At 45.7% G+C, this 14,604-nt stretch overlaps 1 protein-coding gene and 1 pseudogene across 2 annotated transcripts; both read left to right on the top strand.

Moving 5' to 3' along the window:
• Positions 1 to 4,250: 4,250 nt before the first annotated feature.
• Positions 4,251 to 12,991, top strand: LOC119251946 (class I histocompatibility antigen, Gogo-OKO alpha chain-like). 2 transcript variants are annotated; one of them, XM_054698448.1, is made up of 9 exons: positions 4,251 to 4,300; positions 7,876 to 8,106; positions 8,330 to 8,599; positions 8,840 to 9,115; positions 9,653 to 9,928; positions 10,037 to 10,156; positions 10,576 to 10,608; positions 10,748 to 10,793; positions 12,958 to 12,991. In XM_054698448.1, the coding sequence occupies exons 2-7, from the start codon at positions 7,965 to 7,967 to the stop codon at positions 10,581 to 10,583; spliced, it is 1,092 nt and encodes a 363-aa protein (XP_054554423.1). In that variant the 5' UTR covers positions 4,251 to 4,300; positions 7,876 to 7,964; the 3' UTR covers positions 10,584 to 10,608; positions 10,748 to 10,793; positions 12,958 to 12,991. The 2 variants fall into 2 exon arrangements, with proteins under 2 accessions (XP_054554423.1, XP_054554422.1); XM_054698447.1 differs by lacking the exon at positions 4,251 to 4,300 and adding an exon at positions 6,735 to 6,927.
• On the top strand, positions 12,895 to 13,715 carry LOC119251945 (lathosterol oxidase-like; annotated as a pseudogene).
• Positions 13,716 to 14,604: the final 889 nt, after the last annotated feature.

Genomic DNA, 14,604 nt, shown 5'->3' with positions numbered 1-14,604 from the left:
ATCTCCATGAGGTAGGATAGTTCCTTGCCTTCTTTTATGATTTATTTCTAGTTTGATGCCTTCGTGGTCAGAAAAGATGGTTGGTATGATTTCAATCTTGGTGTATCTGTTGATGTTTGTCTTGTGCCCCAGTATGTGATCGATCCTGGAGAATGATCCTGTGCGCTTGAGAAAAATGTGTACTCCGTTTTTTTGGGTTTAGTGTTCTATAGATGTCTGTTAAGCCCAAATGCTCTAGGTCCTTATTTAGAGCTTTAGTTTCTTTACTTATTTTTTGTCTTGTTGATCTATCCATTGTTGATAGTGGTGTGTTGAAGTCTCCCACTACATATGTGTTTTCTCTGATGTCTGTTTTCAGAGAGACAACAGTTGTCTGATATATTTTGGTGCTCTTTCGTTTGGTGAGTATATGTTAATGAGTGTTATTTCTTCTTGAAGTATTGTCCCCTTAATCATAATGTAGTGACCATTGGGGTCTCTTTTTATTTTTTTGAGTTTGAAGTCTGTTTTATCTGATATAAGTATAGCTGTTCCTGCTTTCTTTTTTTGGCCCATTTGCTTGTAGGATTGTTTTCCATCCTTTGACTTTGAGCCTATTTTTATCTTTTGTAGCTAAATGTGTTTCCTGGAGACAGCAAAAGGTTGGGTTTTGTTTCTTAATCCAGGCTGCAACTCTGTGTCTTTTTATTGAAGAGTTTAGTCCATTTACATTTAGAGTTAATATTGATATGTTAGCATCTGTATTTGCCATTATGTTTGTCTTTCCTTTGATTTTATTTATTTATTCTTTTAATAACTTTTTTTTTTTTTTTGGTCTTCTTTCGTTGTTATTCGTCCCTCTGAGGTTCTGGCTTTAGGATTCCTTGTAGTATTTTTTGGAGTGGGGGTTTAGTCGCAATGAAATTCCGGAGTTTCTCTTTGTCTGGGAAGGTCCATATTCTTTCTTCATGGAGGAAAGAGAGCTTTGCGGGATAGAGTATTCTTGGTTGGCATCTGTTTTCTTGGAGTCTGTTGACTATGTCCCTCCACTCTCTCCTTGCCCGTAGTGTTTCTTTAGAGAAGTCTGATGTCAGCCTGAGTGGTTTTCCTTTGAATGTTATCTGTTTCTTCCCTCTTGTCAGCTTCATTATTTTTTCCTTGTCCTGGATTCTTGGGAGCTTTACTATTATGTGTCTTGCTGTGTTTTTCCTTTCGTCGTGGAAGTTTGGTGTTCTTCTTGCTTCTTGTATATCAATTTTCAGCTCCTTCTTCTCATTTGGGAAGTTCTCTTCAATTATATCCATGAATATTTTCTCTGTTCCTACATCTCTCTCCTCTCCTTCTGGAATTCCTATAACTCTTATATTTCCTTTCCTCATGGAGTCAGATAGTTCCCGAAGTCTTTCTTCATTCTTTTTCCTTCGTACTTCTCTTTCCTTTTCTGTTTTGGTTCTTTTTATTTCTGTGTCTTCAAGATTACTTATTCGTTCTTCCATTTCATCTATTCTGCTTTCATTGCTTTTCCCAGAGTTCTTTAGTTCCTCCATTAATTCTTTGATCTCCTGCATTTCTCTTACTTCCCTCTTTAGGGACTCAATTTCCTTCTTCTGATCTATCACTTTTTTAATCATGGCAATTTTAAATTCTCTTTCTGGAAGGCTCAGAAGTTCTTCCAAGTTGCTGTCGTTGCAATCTGGGGAGTGGTTTTCTTTTTGTGGTGTGCTTCTTTCCTGAGGAGTTTTTAGGTTGCGTGTGGTTCTTCTACTCCCTACTGTCTGTTTTCTAATTTGTCGTATGCGTTGGGACACTGTGTTGCTCGGACTGACTGACATCTTGGGTGAACTTCTCCGCTCCCTCTGGCTCTTCCAGGAGCCATCTCTGTCTTCTGGGGGAGCTTTCTGCTGGTTTTACGCAGTTTTTACTGAAGAAATGTCCCTGTTCTCAAATGGCGAAGCGGGATGCAGTCCCTGCGCCTCCGGTTTCAGGCACACTCTTCTGCGCACCCGGTCTGCCCCGGACGTGGGTGCCTGCTCCCTCTGTGGGCTCAGACTGCTGGTCGGAAGGGGCCTGGCGTGGAATAACTTCCCGGCTGGCCACTGGGTCCTCCAGAAACCTTCTGCCCTTTTCAAGCAGTCTTAAGAAATGTCCTGTTTTTAGGGTGTTAGTGACTTTTTTTTTCCTGGTCGCTAGGTGGCGCCAGAGATCTCTCCTATTGTCCTTGGGGGGCTGTTTTTCGCCTCCCCCCACCCCGTGGGACAGAGAACAGAGCGGGAATGGTAGGGTACACCTCAACAGCTTTGGGGTGCTGTGTCTGCCTTGTGCCCCACCGTCGTGGAGAACCCACGCCCCGAATTTTCGTGCCCCGGGTCTCAGTTCAAAGCCCTCAGTTCCAGGACGCGGGCTGTAGCCCAGTTCAGTGGCGCGGGAATGGCGCCTTTTGCACCCTGCTCCCGTGCCCGGGTGCCTGGTTCCTGCTCACTCAGGGAGGGACCTTCACCTCAGTGAGGACCTCCGTGCGTCTCCCCGCAAGCCTAGGTCGTCTCCCCGCAAGCCTAGGTCGCAGGCGTGGGGACCTGGGCAGCCGCGATCCAGGTCTGCACTTGCTTTTCAAGCTCCCCGAGCGCGCCGGGTTTCCGCGCCAGCTTACCGGCAGCCCAGGCTGTGTGCGGGTCTCCCGGGGTCTTTGTTCTTCTCTAATGGCGCCCGGAGCCGTTCGCTCACCGCCACGGCGGATCCTGCAGGGTTCGCCTCAGCTCCCGTTCACGGGGTGTGGTGGCTGCAATAGTTCCTTTCCACTCACGGTCCCGCTTGCTACGTCGTTTGTTCTTGTTGGCCGTTTTGGTTTGTTGTTTCCTCCTCTCTGCCGTCGGAGAGTGCCGCCTCTGTGGGCGGGGGAGGGGAGCAGGGTTCTGCGCTTCCCTCCCTTCTAGTCCTCTTTTATGGCCACTTTCTTCTTCGGGCAGTTCGCTGGCGTCACCCGTTTATCTTCCGTGTCCCACTTCTCACTGGGACCTGCCGCTTTTCCTCCCTATTAACTTTTTTAATGGGAGATCTTACTCGCAGCGTCTCCTCGCCGCCATGTTGCCAGAAATTAATTGTTTTTTGACTTTAAGCTGAGACAAAAGATTTACATTAGTTTCCCAGATTCCATGTTTTATATTTGGTCTTACTAAGAAAAAAGCTGCCATGAGTCTACAGCATTTTCCCTCCTGCCTCAGTTGTGGTGTAAGAATTGAAATTTATACCCCCAACTTCAGCCAGAATTTCTTTGTTCTCTAGATTATGAGCTGGTCAGACGGGAGTTCAGAAGAAGGTCTGAGGACACAGTCCAGGGATGAGCAGGCAGTGGAGGCCTCATTACCCACCTGGAAGAGAATGACAGGAAAAACACCCCCTTTTTTGTCATCTCTGACCTAAAGCCAAAAGGCACCCCTTTTGTCTCAGAGTTGTGGGGGGAAGGTGACCTGCACCCACCAGTTGGAGGGGAGAGATGCTGTGGATTAGTCACTCTTACCCACACCCAGCAGCCTCTCGTCCTGCCCCTACTCCTTTCCAGGAGTGTGAACACGCAGTCGGGCACCTGCCTGGAGGGCGGGTCTCAGGGGCTGGTCTCAGGGGCTGGTGAGACAGCAGGAAACGGAGGAGGAGCCTTTCCCAGCTTCCAGGACAATATCTGTGGTGACTGAATGGAGGAGTAGGGAAACCAAGGAGGGGACCCAGGGGCCAGTCCAGGGGGGACAGATAATCTGTAAGGACAGACTCTGAGGTCAGCTGAGACCAGGGATTTTCCAGGGTTATGTTCCAAGTGGGGTGTGGGGAAAGGTGGGTGGGACTCAGGGCGTGGGACAGATTTAAGAGTCACAGATTATTGATGCAAAACCATGACCACGAGTCAGGGACATGGACAGAGACCACCCTGTCCAGTACGAAGAGCTGTGGGGTCCTGGATGGGGAGTCTCAGGAACGCAGGGAAGCATCTCCTCAAGCCCTGAGAGGAAGAATCTGAAACAAAGTAAACTCACTTGTTTTTCTAGAAGTTGCAGTAAGATGAAACTATAGGCCTTATATAAAAATGAAAAACACTTGGTAAAATGTGGGAAATACCACTCGCAGGATCACTCATTCGCAGGGGATTTTTTTTCAATTTCAGCCCAAAGAGCCCACCCACTCTACACCACAAGGTCAGTGAGCATCATTCATGGATTATAATATTGTCCTCTGCTTAGGCTCAAGGAGGCAAGGTGAATTCCATCTGAACACTTTTGATGGTCATTTCAGCTAAACCTAGGAAATAGTTTGACTGTCCCACCACTTTACAAAGGTATGTAATTTGCCTGCTGTTATATGAAATGATTTTTATTTTTATGTCTTCAAAAATCTTAGAAAAGTTGATCGTTGATTTGAAGTTTAAGACTGTAAGGTTTCTGGCTTCTGTGTTTTTTTGTTAATAACTTGTTATAATGTTAAAGTGGTATTCATTAAGAATTGATATGATTTGGGTGACTGGATACAGGTTAATTATAAGGTGAAATTATTATTTCCTTGTCTTTCTTTTTTTTAAAGCTTTATATTTATTTATTTATGCATGCAAGAACTGGGGTGTAGGTCAGAGGTGTGGGGGTGAGAATATTCACCAGAGACAGAGTGGGGGATCTACTGAAATACACTCCTGAGAACCAGTGGGCAAGAGAGGAGAGGTCTGCTGCTGTGCTATGTGGGTCAGCTCCCTGGCTGGGGACCCAATTCATTCCACAGTGGCTGGTATTAGCTTGATAATGCTGACACTTTAACCCCTGGGCCACCAGGGAGGCCCTATTTCCTTGTCTTTCATATAACTTCAGACATTTGTTTTTTTAAGAAATAATCATCTCTTGCTTTAATGAAATTATACTCAGACATTGCCTGTAAATATCAGTTTGTCTAATAAAACTGATAATAAAAATATTTACCATAGACATATGGTAATATATGGCTGTGAAGGTATGAAAACAGCTAAGCTGCTTGTGATTGACTAATAGTCTTGTGAATGAAAGGAAAAGGGAGAGTTAGATGAACTTATTTGTTGAGAGACCACCAATGAATAACATACCATATATTGATACATCATACTTAAATGGGGTGATAACATATATTTTAGAGTTTTTCATCTATAACTCCTGTAAAATATATGTTGTTGAAAAATCAAAGTTATCAGACAAAATATAATAAGAATAAATAGCTAAAGATGACTCAGGCATGGACTCTGTTCCAAGGAGAGTGTGGTTACAAGAACGTGCTGAGAATGGAGGGGCCAGGGAAGCTTCAGATTGGACTGTGGTAGTTACTCAAAGGAGGGAGGACTGATAAATTATATTGTTAAATGAGACAATCATTAAATTATTGAAATGTTCATTGTTTCGAAGAGAAGAATAATATATCATAATGTTCTTGACAAGGGTAAGACTCCTCTAGCAGTATACTTAAGATCTGTGCATTTTTCCAGGTTCATTTGAAAATTTCCTGGAAAAAGCATTAAAAGTTATCTTCATTATTGCTTTATTCTCAAATCCACATTTTATTTTATTTTTTATAATAAATTTTATTTTTATGTCCCCCATACAATTGCAACCCCCTTATTTTGACCCCAATCCCTCCCCTCCCCGCCCCCTGCCCCCCATAGAGTGTCTCTGGTTCATAGTTGTTTGATCATTTTGATTTTCACTTTCTTGTAGTTATTCATTTTCCTGGTCCCTTATTTAAGTTTTCTAGATTCCTGCTATGAGTGAGACTATCCGGTATTTTTCTTTTTCTTTCTGGTTTACTTCGCTGAGCATGATCCCTTCCAGCGCCATCCATGTTGCTGCAAATTGCATGTGTTTATCTTTTTTGAATGCTGAGTAATATTCCATGGTGTATATGTACCACATCTTCTTGATCCAGTCATCTATTTTTGGGCATTTGGGTTGTTTCCAAAGCTTAGCTATTGTAAATAGTGCTGCTATAAACATAGGGGTGCAGGTGCTCTTTGGAATTGATGTTTCTGTGTCCTTTGGGTAAATACCTAGGAGTGGAATTGCTGGATCATATGGAAGCTCTATGTTTAGTAGGTCAAGAAATCTCCACACAGCTCTCCATAGTGGTTGGACCAGTTTGCACTCCCACCAACAGTGCAGGAGAGTTCCTTTTTCTCCACATCCTCGCCAACATTTGTTGTTGCTAGTTTTTTTTAATATGTGCCATTCTTAATATGTGATGTAAGATGGTATCTCATGGTAGTTTTGATTTGCATTTCCCTGATTACAAGTGATGTTGAACATTTTTTCATATGCCTGTTGGCCATTTGCATTTCCTCTTCAGAGAATTTTCTTTTTAGCACATTTTAAAATCTGGTGTGCTGACCTGGAAGTACACAGAACACTTCTGCAGCATTCCCAAGCACTGAGTCCTGGGGAAAATATTTGTATGTGTAGGAAAATAAAGTGTTCATGTCGTTTTGCCGGGGACATTGGAAGATGTGCGACCACCTTTTGGCCCCCTGGTCCGGGAGCCTGGCCAGCGCCGGGACCAGGAGCCAAAAGATAGGGCTGGTTATGTAACTGTTCGCGTTGTCCGGGACCACCAAGAAATAGGTTGGTTATGTAAGTCCGGGGCATCGTGCACAGGAATGTGGCCAGCCCACCATGAATCACTGGGCTTGGATACTGGCCATATCCGACCTTGGGAGATAAAAACACAGTGGTTGCCTAGCTGCTGCTGCTGCTTGCAGCTGCTGGACGTGGATATGTCTCCCATGCTGTTCTCCAGAGTGCTCACCTTTTTGCCTCCATGATGCTGTTCTCCAGAGTGCTGACATTTTTTTTGCCTCTGTGATGCTGTTCTCCGGAGTGCTGACTCTTTGCCTCCATGATGCTGTTTTCTGGAGTGCTGACTCTTTGCCTCCGTGATGCTAATTTCTGAGGAAACTGTACAGTACGTATGCATGTTCATCAGTTTGGTTGGGTTTGGGGCACTGTTTATAATTTTGCTCGCACATCGCCTATGTTGCTCACCATAAATCCTTTTCCCTTTAATACGGTGTGGTCATTGAATCCCACAGAATTGAGCCTCCCTCAAACACCTGTGCACAGGGCTAGCAATTATATTTTATTGCTAGTTACAGTATGCAATAAATTAGACTCTTTATTTGTGGGCAACACCAGCCTTACCTGAAGGGATGAATATCAAAAACTAAGGTTATTTAGATTTGGTTAATTAGCAAACACTTTCTTCAAGATGAATGTATGTTTCTTTAAGAAAATCAACAGACAATTGACAAATGACAGTAATTTTGCTTGAGAAAATATAAGCTCTCAGAGAAAAACAGGATTTGGAAAAATGAGTGCCATCACTACTTGACAACTTACAATACTAATTTTTCTTTTGGGATTTGTGATTAAGAAATAAATTTTTTTTGATAATTTGATTCCACTGTAATTAACACTAAAGATCTATGGAACTTAGTGAAACAATGTATCACCTTAAAAATCACATATTAGCACAAGTTCCACCCAATATGCAAGAGAGGCCTATGGAAATGTAACAGAATAGGAAATATTCCATGATATTATTTCAGGTTTCATTTTGCAAATAACTTTTGAGAAACTACCACCTGTATAGCTATAATTCAGTATCAAAGTGGAATATTCACAATTATCTGAAAATACTGCTACTTTGTTCATTCCTCCAGGCAGCTGATTCTCCCAGCCCAAATCCACTCCTCCCTAAGGTGGGGAAGGGAATTAGGAGCCGCCCCTGTTTGTGGATGTCACCCTGTCACAGCATCATGTCTCCCTCTCACAGGCTCTGTGGGGTGGTGCAGCCTTGATGACCCCACACTCACCCCCATTTTCTCTCCCCATTTCCTGGGGGGGTTTCCAGGCAAGACAATCAGCATCATCCTGCTCCAGTTACAAAGTCTCCAAGGACTCTCCTGGACCCCGTCTCCCCAGGCCCCTGGAAGGGGTGTGATGCCCCTCACCCTCCTGCTGCTGCTCTGGGAGCCCCTGGCCCTGATGGAGACCCGGACGCATGAGTGCGTGTCCAGCTGGACACTGTTGCTCCAGGAGGGAGGAGCAAGGAGCCCACTGCGGGTGCAGGACCACAGCAAAGGTTCATCTCCTCCCAACCTTTTGTTCCCCCTCAGGCCTGTTGTGTTCTGGCCCCTTCTGTCCCTCCCGCCTCCCCTGAGTGCGCTGGTCCCCTGAGTCTGGGCCCTTCTAGGCCCACCCCCTTTTCACTTTCACGGCCCGCTTTCTCCCCTCCAGGCCCATCTCCCTGGGCCCTGGCCTGAGCTCAGAGGAGGGTCAGCCGGGGTCTCCCCTCCCGCCCCCAGGCTCCCACTCCCTGAGGCTTTTCTATACCATGATGACCCGGCCCGGCCTCGGGGAGCCCCGCTTCATCGCCGTGGGCTACGTGGACGACACGCAGTTCGGGCGGTTCGACAGCGACTCTCCGGGCCAGAGTGCAGAGCCGCGGGCGCCCTGGGCGGGGCAGGTGGGGCAGGAGGCCCTGGACGAGGAGACTCAGATCCAAAGGGACAACGCACAGTGGTTCAAGGCGCTCCTGAGGGACCTGCGCGGCCTCTACAACCAGAGCGAGGACGGTGAGCTTCGCAGAGCGGTGCCAGGGTCAGGTCACCCCCCCATTCCCACCCTAAGGCCGGAGTGTCCCGAGTCTCAGGGTCCATTGACCCCTCAAGGCTGGTGGTTCTGCCAGGACCCTCCACTGGGAAGAGCCCGCGGAACGTTCCTGTCTGCATTTCTTTTACACTTTAGGTTTATTCAGCGGGGAGGTAGGGGTGCGGGAGGGTGACCTCGCGGCTGACCACAGGGCCGGGTCTCAGGGTCTCACACCCTCCAGAGGATGTTTGGCTGTGAAGTGGGCCCAGACCTGAGTCTCCTCGGCGGGTATGACCAGTTCGCCTACGACGGCGCGGATTTCATCTCCCTGAGCGAGGACCTGCGCTCCTGGACCCCCGCGGACTCGGGGGCTCAGATCACCCAGCGCGCGTGGGAGGCGGCGGGCAGGGCCGAGCGCGTCAGGCACAGTGTGCAGAGCAGGTGCTTCCCGTGGCTCCTCAAATTCCTGATTTTGGGGAAGGCGGTGCTGCAGCGCACAGGTAAGAGGGGCCACGAGGCCTCGGACCTCCCCTCTCCTGGCGCCCCTCAGGGAAATGGAATAATGGGCAGAACAGCAGCTGCTTTCTGGGCAGAGAGGGAGAGTCCCCCTGGGTGTCATGTTCTGTGCTAGACAGAGACTCGCCCAGAAGACACCACTTTTCTGGACGGTTAAGGAATCCAGTCTCTCCTGACGGAGGGAGGCCATCCTGAAATAACTCTTCCCTGCATCCTTTTGACCCAGCAGCCATCCTGGGAACCATGAATTTTTCTTTCAAGGTCTTGTTTTTGGTCTGAGAACAATTTTGGATCTGACTCCTGCCTTTCTGTGTCATTCACCCTCCTTAGAGGTCTCCATCCTCCTACCCTCGGCTCTCACCTGATTATCACAGATTCTCCAGATGAGGCTGGGTTCTGGGTTTTGTGCTTCCTCCTTCCAAGCCAATTGTCATGTCCAATCTGAGGATGGTCACGTGAAGCTTCTTCAGGGTGCGTGGAGGAAACCCAAAGTGTGATATTTCTGATTTGTTCCCCCTCAGATCTCCCAAAGACAGGCATGACCCACCACTGCACCTCTGAGCATGAGGTCACCCTGAGGTGCTGGGCCCTGGACTTCTACCCTGCGGACATCACCCTGACCTGGCAGCGAGATGGGGAGGACCTGACCCAGGACACAGAGCTGGTGGAGACCAGGCCTGGGGGGGACGGAACATTCCAGAAGTGGGCAGCTGTGGTGGTGCCTTCTGGAGAGGAGCAGAGATACACCTGCCATGTGCAGCATGAGGGGCTGCTGGAGCCCCAAGTCCTGTCTTGGTGTAAGGAGCGGGAATTAGGCACAGGGGAAATCAGGAACCCTTCTGGAGACCTTCAGAAGGTCAGGATGAGGCCTGGTGCTCAGGGTCTGACCTTCCCTTCCCTTCCAGTGCCCTCTCTTCAGTTCTCCATCCCCACCGTGGGCATCATGGCTGGCCTGGTTCTCCTTGGAGCTGTGCTCACTGGAGCTGTGGTGTCTGCAGCTGTGAAGTGGAGGAAGCCGCGCTTAGGTAGGGAAGGGAGTGGGGGGATCATGTCCACTGGGGGCTTTCAAATTCCATGTAGGATTTACCATAGCTGGTGAATAGGAAGTACTATCTACCCCTGTGTTGTCCCATCTGGAGTTGATTGCTACTCCTCACTCTTTTATAAAGCACTTGTGAAAATGAAACACAAGTTGTTCATCATGATAATCCTGGTAATGGGGCCCTGACTCCAAGCAAATGTTAGTGGGGAAGGTCCTTGCTGAGGACAGACTCCAGGAGGCAGTTGATCCAGTCCCCCATTGAGTCCTTTCTTCATATTTCCTGGTACTGCTCTGATTCATTAGTCACATTCTGGAAACTTCCTTGTGGTCAAGACTTGGGGATTCCTTTACAACTTCATAGCCTGACTCCTCCCTGGTCTCATATGATGCTTCTTCCCACAGGAGGATAAGGAAGAAGTGAGACTTAGTCTGCCGGTAAGTGTGGAACAGGGATTTGATCCCTGAGCCCCTGGGGACAATGTAGATGGAGCCCATGGGGTAGTCACCCCCATCAGTCCTTCCTGTGGTCTCATTTCTCTGTGATGTGACCAGGTTCTGTTTTGTTCTCCCCCAGGCAGTGACAGTGCCCAGGGCCCTGATGTGTCTCTCAGTCCCTAAAGGTGAGACCCTGGAGGCCTGCGGTGGAAGGGGCTGAGGGAGAGAGGATGGGACCAGGTTATGGGGAAGCTGTGAGGGGGACATTATGAGGATGCGGTGAACTATGGAGAATGTGGACACTTAGTGATTCACCTGAATTTGTTCCTGACCAATTTCCTTCACAGTGTGAAATAGCTGCCTTGTGGGGACTGAGTGTTAAAGGATTTCTCTCGCCCCATTTTGTATCTTCAGGAGCCTCTGGTTTATTTAATTTTATTTGCTTTCTAGCTGTCAGAGATTGATATGAAAACTTTTAAAGTAAACTTATTTATTTATTTCCTTACATCATTGTTAATTTTTGTATATTGACTCTTCTCAGATATGGTCTCATATTTCTCCCACCACCATAACACTCGTGATTCCTCACCACAGCCCCTTGTGCTCTTCCCTCCCGTTTTGACCTTTAACCCCTCCTACTTGTATCCCTCAGATCTATTGGCAGCTTGCATATTTCATCTTTGTCCTGACCCTTTGTTGGTTTCTCTCTATTCCACATATTAGTGAGACCATCTGATATTTATCTTTTTCTTCCTAACTTATTTCTCTTAACACAGTCCTTCCCAGTTCATCCACATTGTCCAACTGGCATGAGTTTATCTTTTCTGATCACTGAGTAGTGTTCCATTGTGTGTATGTACCACATCTTTTTAAATTTTTTTTTCTTACTTTGTTGTAGTCCCCATCGATCCCATCAGCATATCACCCTTGAACAATCACCATTTTCCCTTGGGTTCCTCCTTCCCCTGTTAGGAACCCCCTCCTCCCCTTCCCTTGCTGTATGCCTCAGATCTACAGTCAGCTTGCAGGTTTTGACTTTTTCTGATCTTTTGTTGGTTTCTCTATATTCCACATGTAAGTGAGAAAATCTGATATTTATATTTTTTCCTTCTGACTTAATCCCTTCCAGCTCCATCCATGTTACCACCAATGGCATGAATTTGTCTTTTTTGATCACCAAGTAGTATTCCATTGTGTAAATATACCAACCTTTGATCCATTTGTAGATTTTGGAGCACTTGGATTGTTTCCATATCTTGGCTATTGTAAATAGTGCTGCAGTAATCATAGGAGAGCAGATTTCCTATTGAATTAGCGTTTTCTCTCTCTTGGGTATATACCTAGGAGTGGAATCCCTGGATCATATCTTAGATCCATTTTAGTGTTCTGAGGAAACTGCACACAGCTTTCTATAGTGGCTAGACCATTTTACAGTCCCACCAACAGTCCAAAAGGTTCATTCATCTCCATATCATCTCCAGCATTTGTTGTTTCTGTTTTTTTTTTTTTTTTTTTAATGGGGGCCATTCTCACTGGAGTGAAGTATGCCCCACCTTCTTGATTCATTAAGGATGCCCTGATTCAAAACACAATGAGAAACCACTTCATACCTGTGAGAAGGGCCCATATCAAAAAGACCAGACATAATAAGTGCTGGTGAGGACACGGAGAAAAGGGAACGGTCCTGCACTGTTTTGGGGAATGTAGACTGGTTTGGCCCTGAAGTAAAACAGTATCCAGGTTTCTAGAAACTTAAAAGTGGATCTGCCATAGGACCCAGCAGTCCTACTCCAAGGTATCTACCCATAGAGCACAATACACTACTCTGAAGAGAACCTGCACTTCCATGATCACTGCAGTACTATTTACAGTAGCCAAGCTGTGGGAGAGGTAGTTCATAGATAACAGAATACTACTCATCATGAAACAAACTTATGCCATCTGGGGCAACATGGATGGAGCTATGAAGGACTATGCTAACTGAAATAAGCCCAAAGGAGAAAGGCAAATATATCACTTATACGTGGATATAGGAAAATCAAAGAAAGGGCCAGACTTAAAGCAAACACTTGAGCCCTGCCAGGCTGTGCCTATTGCTGACCAGGGCTGCACACCAGCCCAGGCTTCCTGGTCCGGCCGTACTGGGTGGTGGACTGACCCTCTCTAGTTTGGCATCAGACTCATTTGATGACAAAGCCCTACTCCCACTGACTGAGTTCCCCGTTGTGTGTTGTTGCACCTGCACCACCACTGGATCCCCAGCCTCCCCTATTTGCTAGAGCTAGGATGGATCTTGTACTTGATGCTGCAGATAATTACTTTTTATACCATTTCTATCTCCAACCACAGGGCCAGAGTATGACATCTTTCAACAAACTAATTCTCCTGATTATAAGAAATCTTGGCGATTTTATCCTTTATTTCATCTTTGTGACAATGAGCTGTTGTTTTGTCTGTAATCATTCTCTAATGAACCACCAACAATATTTATAGAATCAAGTCTTCTGAGAATCATGTTTACTGTTACATCATTACCATGGATTAAATATTCCCACCATTCCGCTGTTCCTGCTGGAGCTGAGGGCAAATTGCATGACAACACAGCAGAGTTTCCAAACACTGGATTTTTCTCATTGTTCCTGTATGGCCCTCCCTCTTTTTCACCAACATGCTGATCTACTGGATTCACACAGGCCTTCATCGTAGACTTATAGATAAGCGAATCTATGAACCTCTCTGGAAGATACCTCTTCACCTGCAAGTCATGGTTTTCACCCTGTGGAAGGCTTTCTTCAGAGTCTACCTTATCATCTCCACCCTTTCATCTTTCCATTACACCAGCTGGTTTATTTAAGTTTGTACATCTCGGTTAGTGTCTGCACAATTTCCATTCATGACAGTGATTTCTGTCTCCTCAAATATGAAGGCCATTTATTAATGACTCAGCTCATCATACAGATCATCACCTCTTCTCTAACTACAACTGTGGACAGTATTTTACATTGTGGGGTAAAATTGGAGGCCCATTCAAAAACTCTTCCTCCTTTGAAGATAAGGAGCCACTGTTATATGAAGAAGGTGACAGAAAAAAGCACAGCAGCCAGTAGGAAATGGTTGTAAAAAAAAATGAGAAATTATTCAGTGGAGAGTTTACAAAGACTGAGCAGATTATTGCCCAATGATTAAATATTTTTAATGAGGGAAAATAATCTACATCCATCCAGGAGACACAGCAATGGTAGCATTTGAAACTCCGTATTGAGGGCCACGCTGAGGGATGGTCATGCCGAGAGACCAAGAGAAACCAACTCCTGCATAAACACCAGGGATGACCTAAGAGGTAACTTCCATCCAGTGAATTCCAGCCATTGAATCTGTAACTTATATGGTCTCATCAATAATTTTTAAAAAGGTGGAGAGAAAGTAAATGATTGAGGGGACCAGGTTATGTCCTGTTGCCTTAACCCACCACAGTCATTAAGAAAACTCTTTGTGCTAATAGCACCAAGGCTCAGCGCCATGACAAGGAATACAGTGATAGGTGGTGCCTGATGTCAGGAGTGAGCTCCATCTTCCATGCTGGTCTGGGATGACCACTTGTAGTACTTTATTCAAGGGGGAGCCCCAATGTTACAGCAGGTCTGATAGCATCTAGTAATGACTATGCAAATGACCTTTTCATATTTCATATGCCCCCCTATTCTCTGGGGGCATTGCCAAATGTTACATTTTACTGATGAATAAACAAACTGGAATTTAAAAAAATACTGATACTACTGATACTACTGATACTACTATGACTTCTCAGATGTGGGATTATTTAGTTTAATATTTCAATGTTTATTTTTAAAAACCATTATGTAATAAGTATAAAATTATGTGAATGCAAACACATGTAGAAAGAGAAATGTGATGCCCAAGTTGTATATTTCACTGTTGTTTTTTAAAGTAAACTGCGGCACTGCAATTTTGATGTTTTGAGGTTATAAATCTGTA

Source organism: Talpa occidentalis, unplaced genomic scaffold, assembly GCF_014898055.3.
Source record: "Talpa occidentalis isolate TD23 unplaced genomic scaffold, MPIMG_talOcc4v2.1 talOcc4.2, whole genome shotgun sequence".
In the NCBI taxonomy this organism is placed as follows: domain Eukaryota; kingdom Metazoa; phylum Chordata; class Mammalia; order Eulipotyphla; family Talpidae; genus Talpa; species Talpa occidentalis.
Note: the sequence above shows the minus strand (reverse complement) of the source record. Positions and strands in the feature narration are given on the sequence as shown.

What these genes read in the sequence shown, in the direction of transcription:
- LOC119251946 (XM_054698448.1), top strand. Translation starts at nt 7,965, where the DNA reads ATGCCCCTCACCCTCCTGCTGCTGCTCTGGGAGCCCCTGGCCCTGATG. An exon ending in CTACAACCAGAGCGAGGACG is followed by an intron (nt 8,600 to 8,839) that starts GTGAGCTTCGCA and finishes GCCGGGTCTCAG; the next exon opens with GGTCTCACACCCTCCAGAGG. An exon ending in GGCGGTGCTGCAGCGCACAG is followed by an intron (nt 9,116 to 9,652) that starts GTAAGAGGGGCC and finishes GTTCCCCCTCAG; the next exon opens with ATCTCCCAAAGACAGGCATG.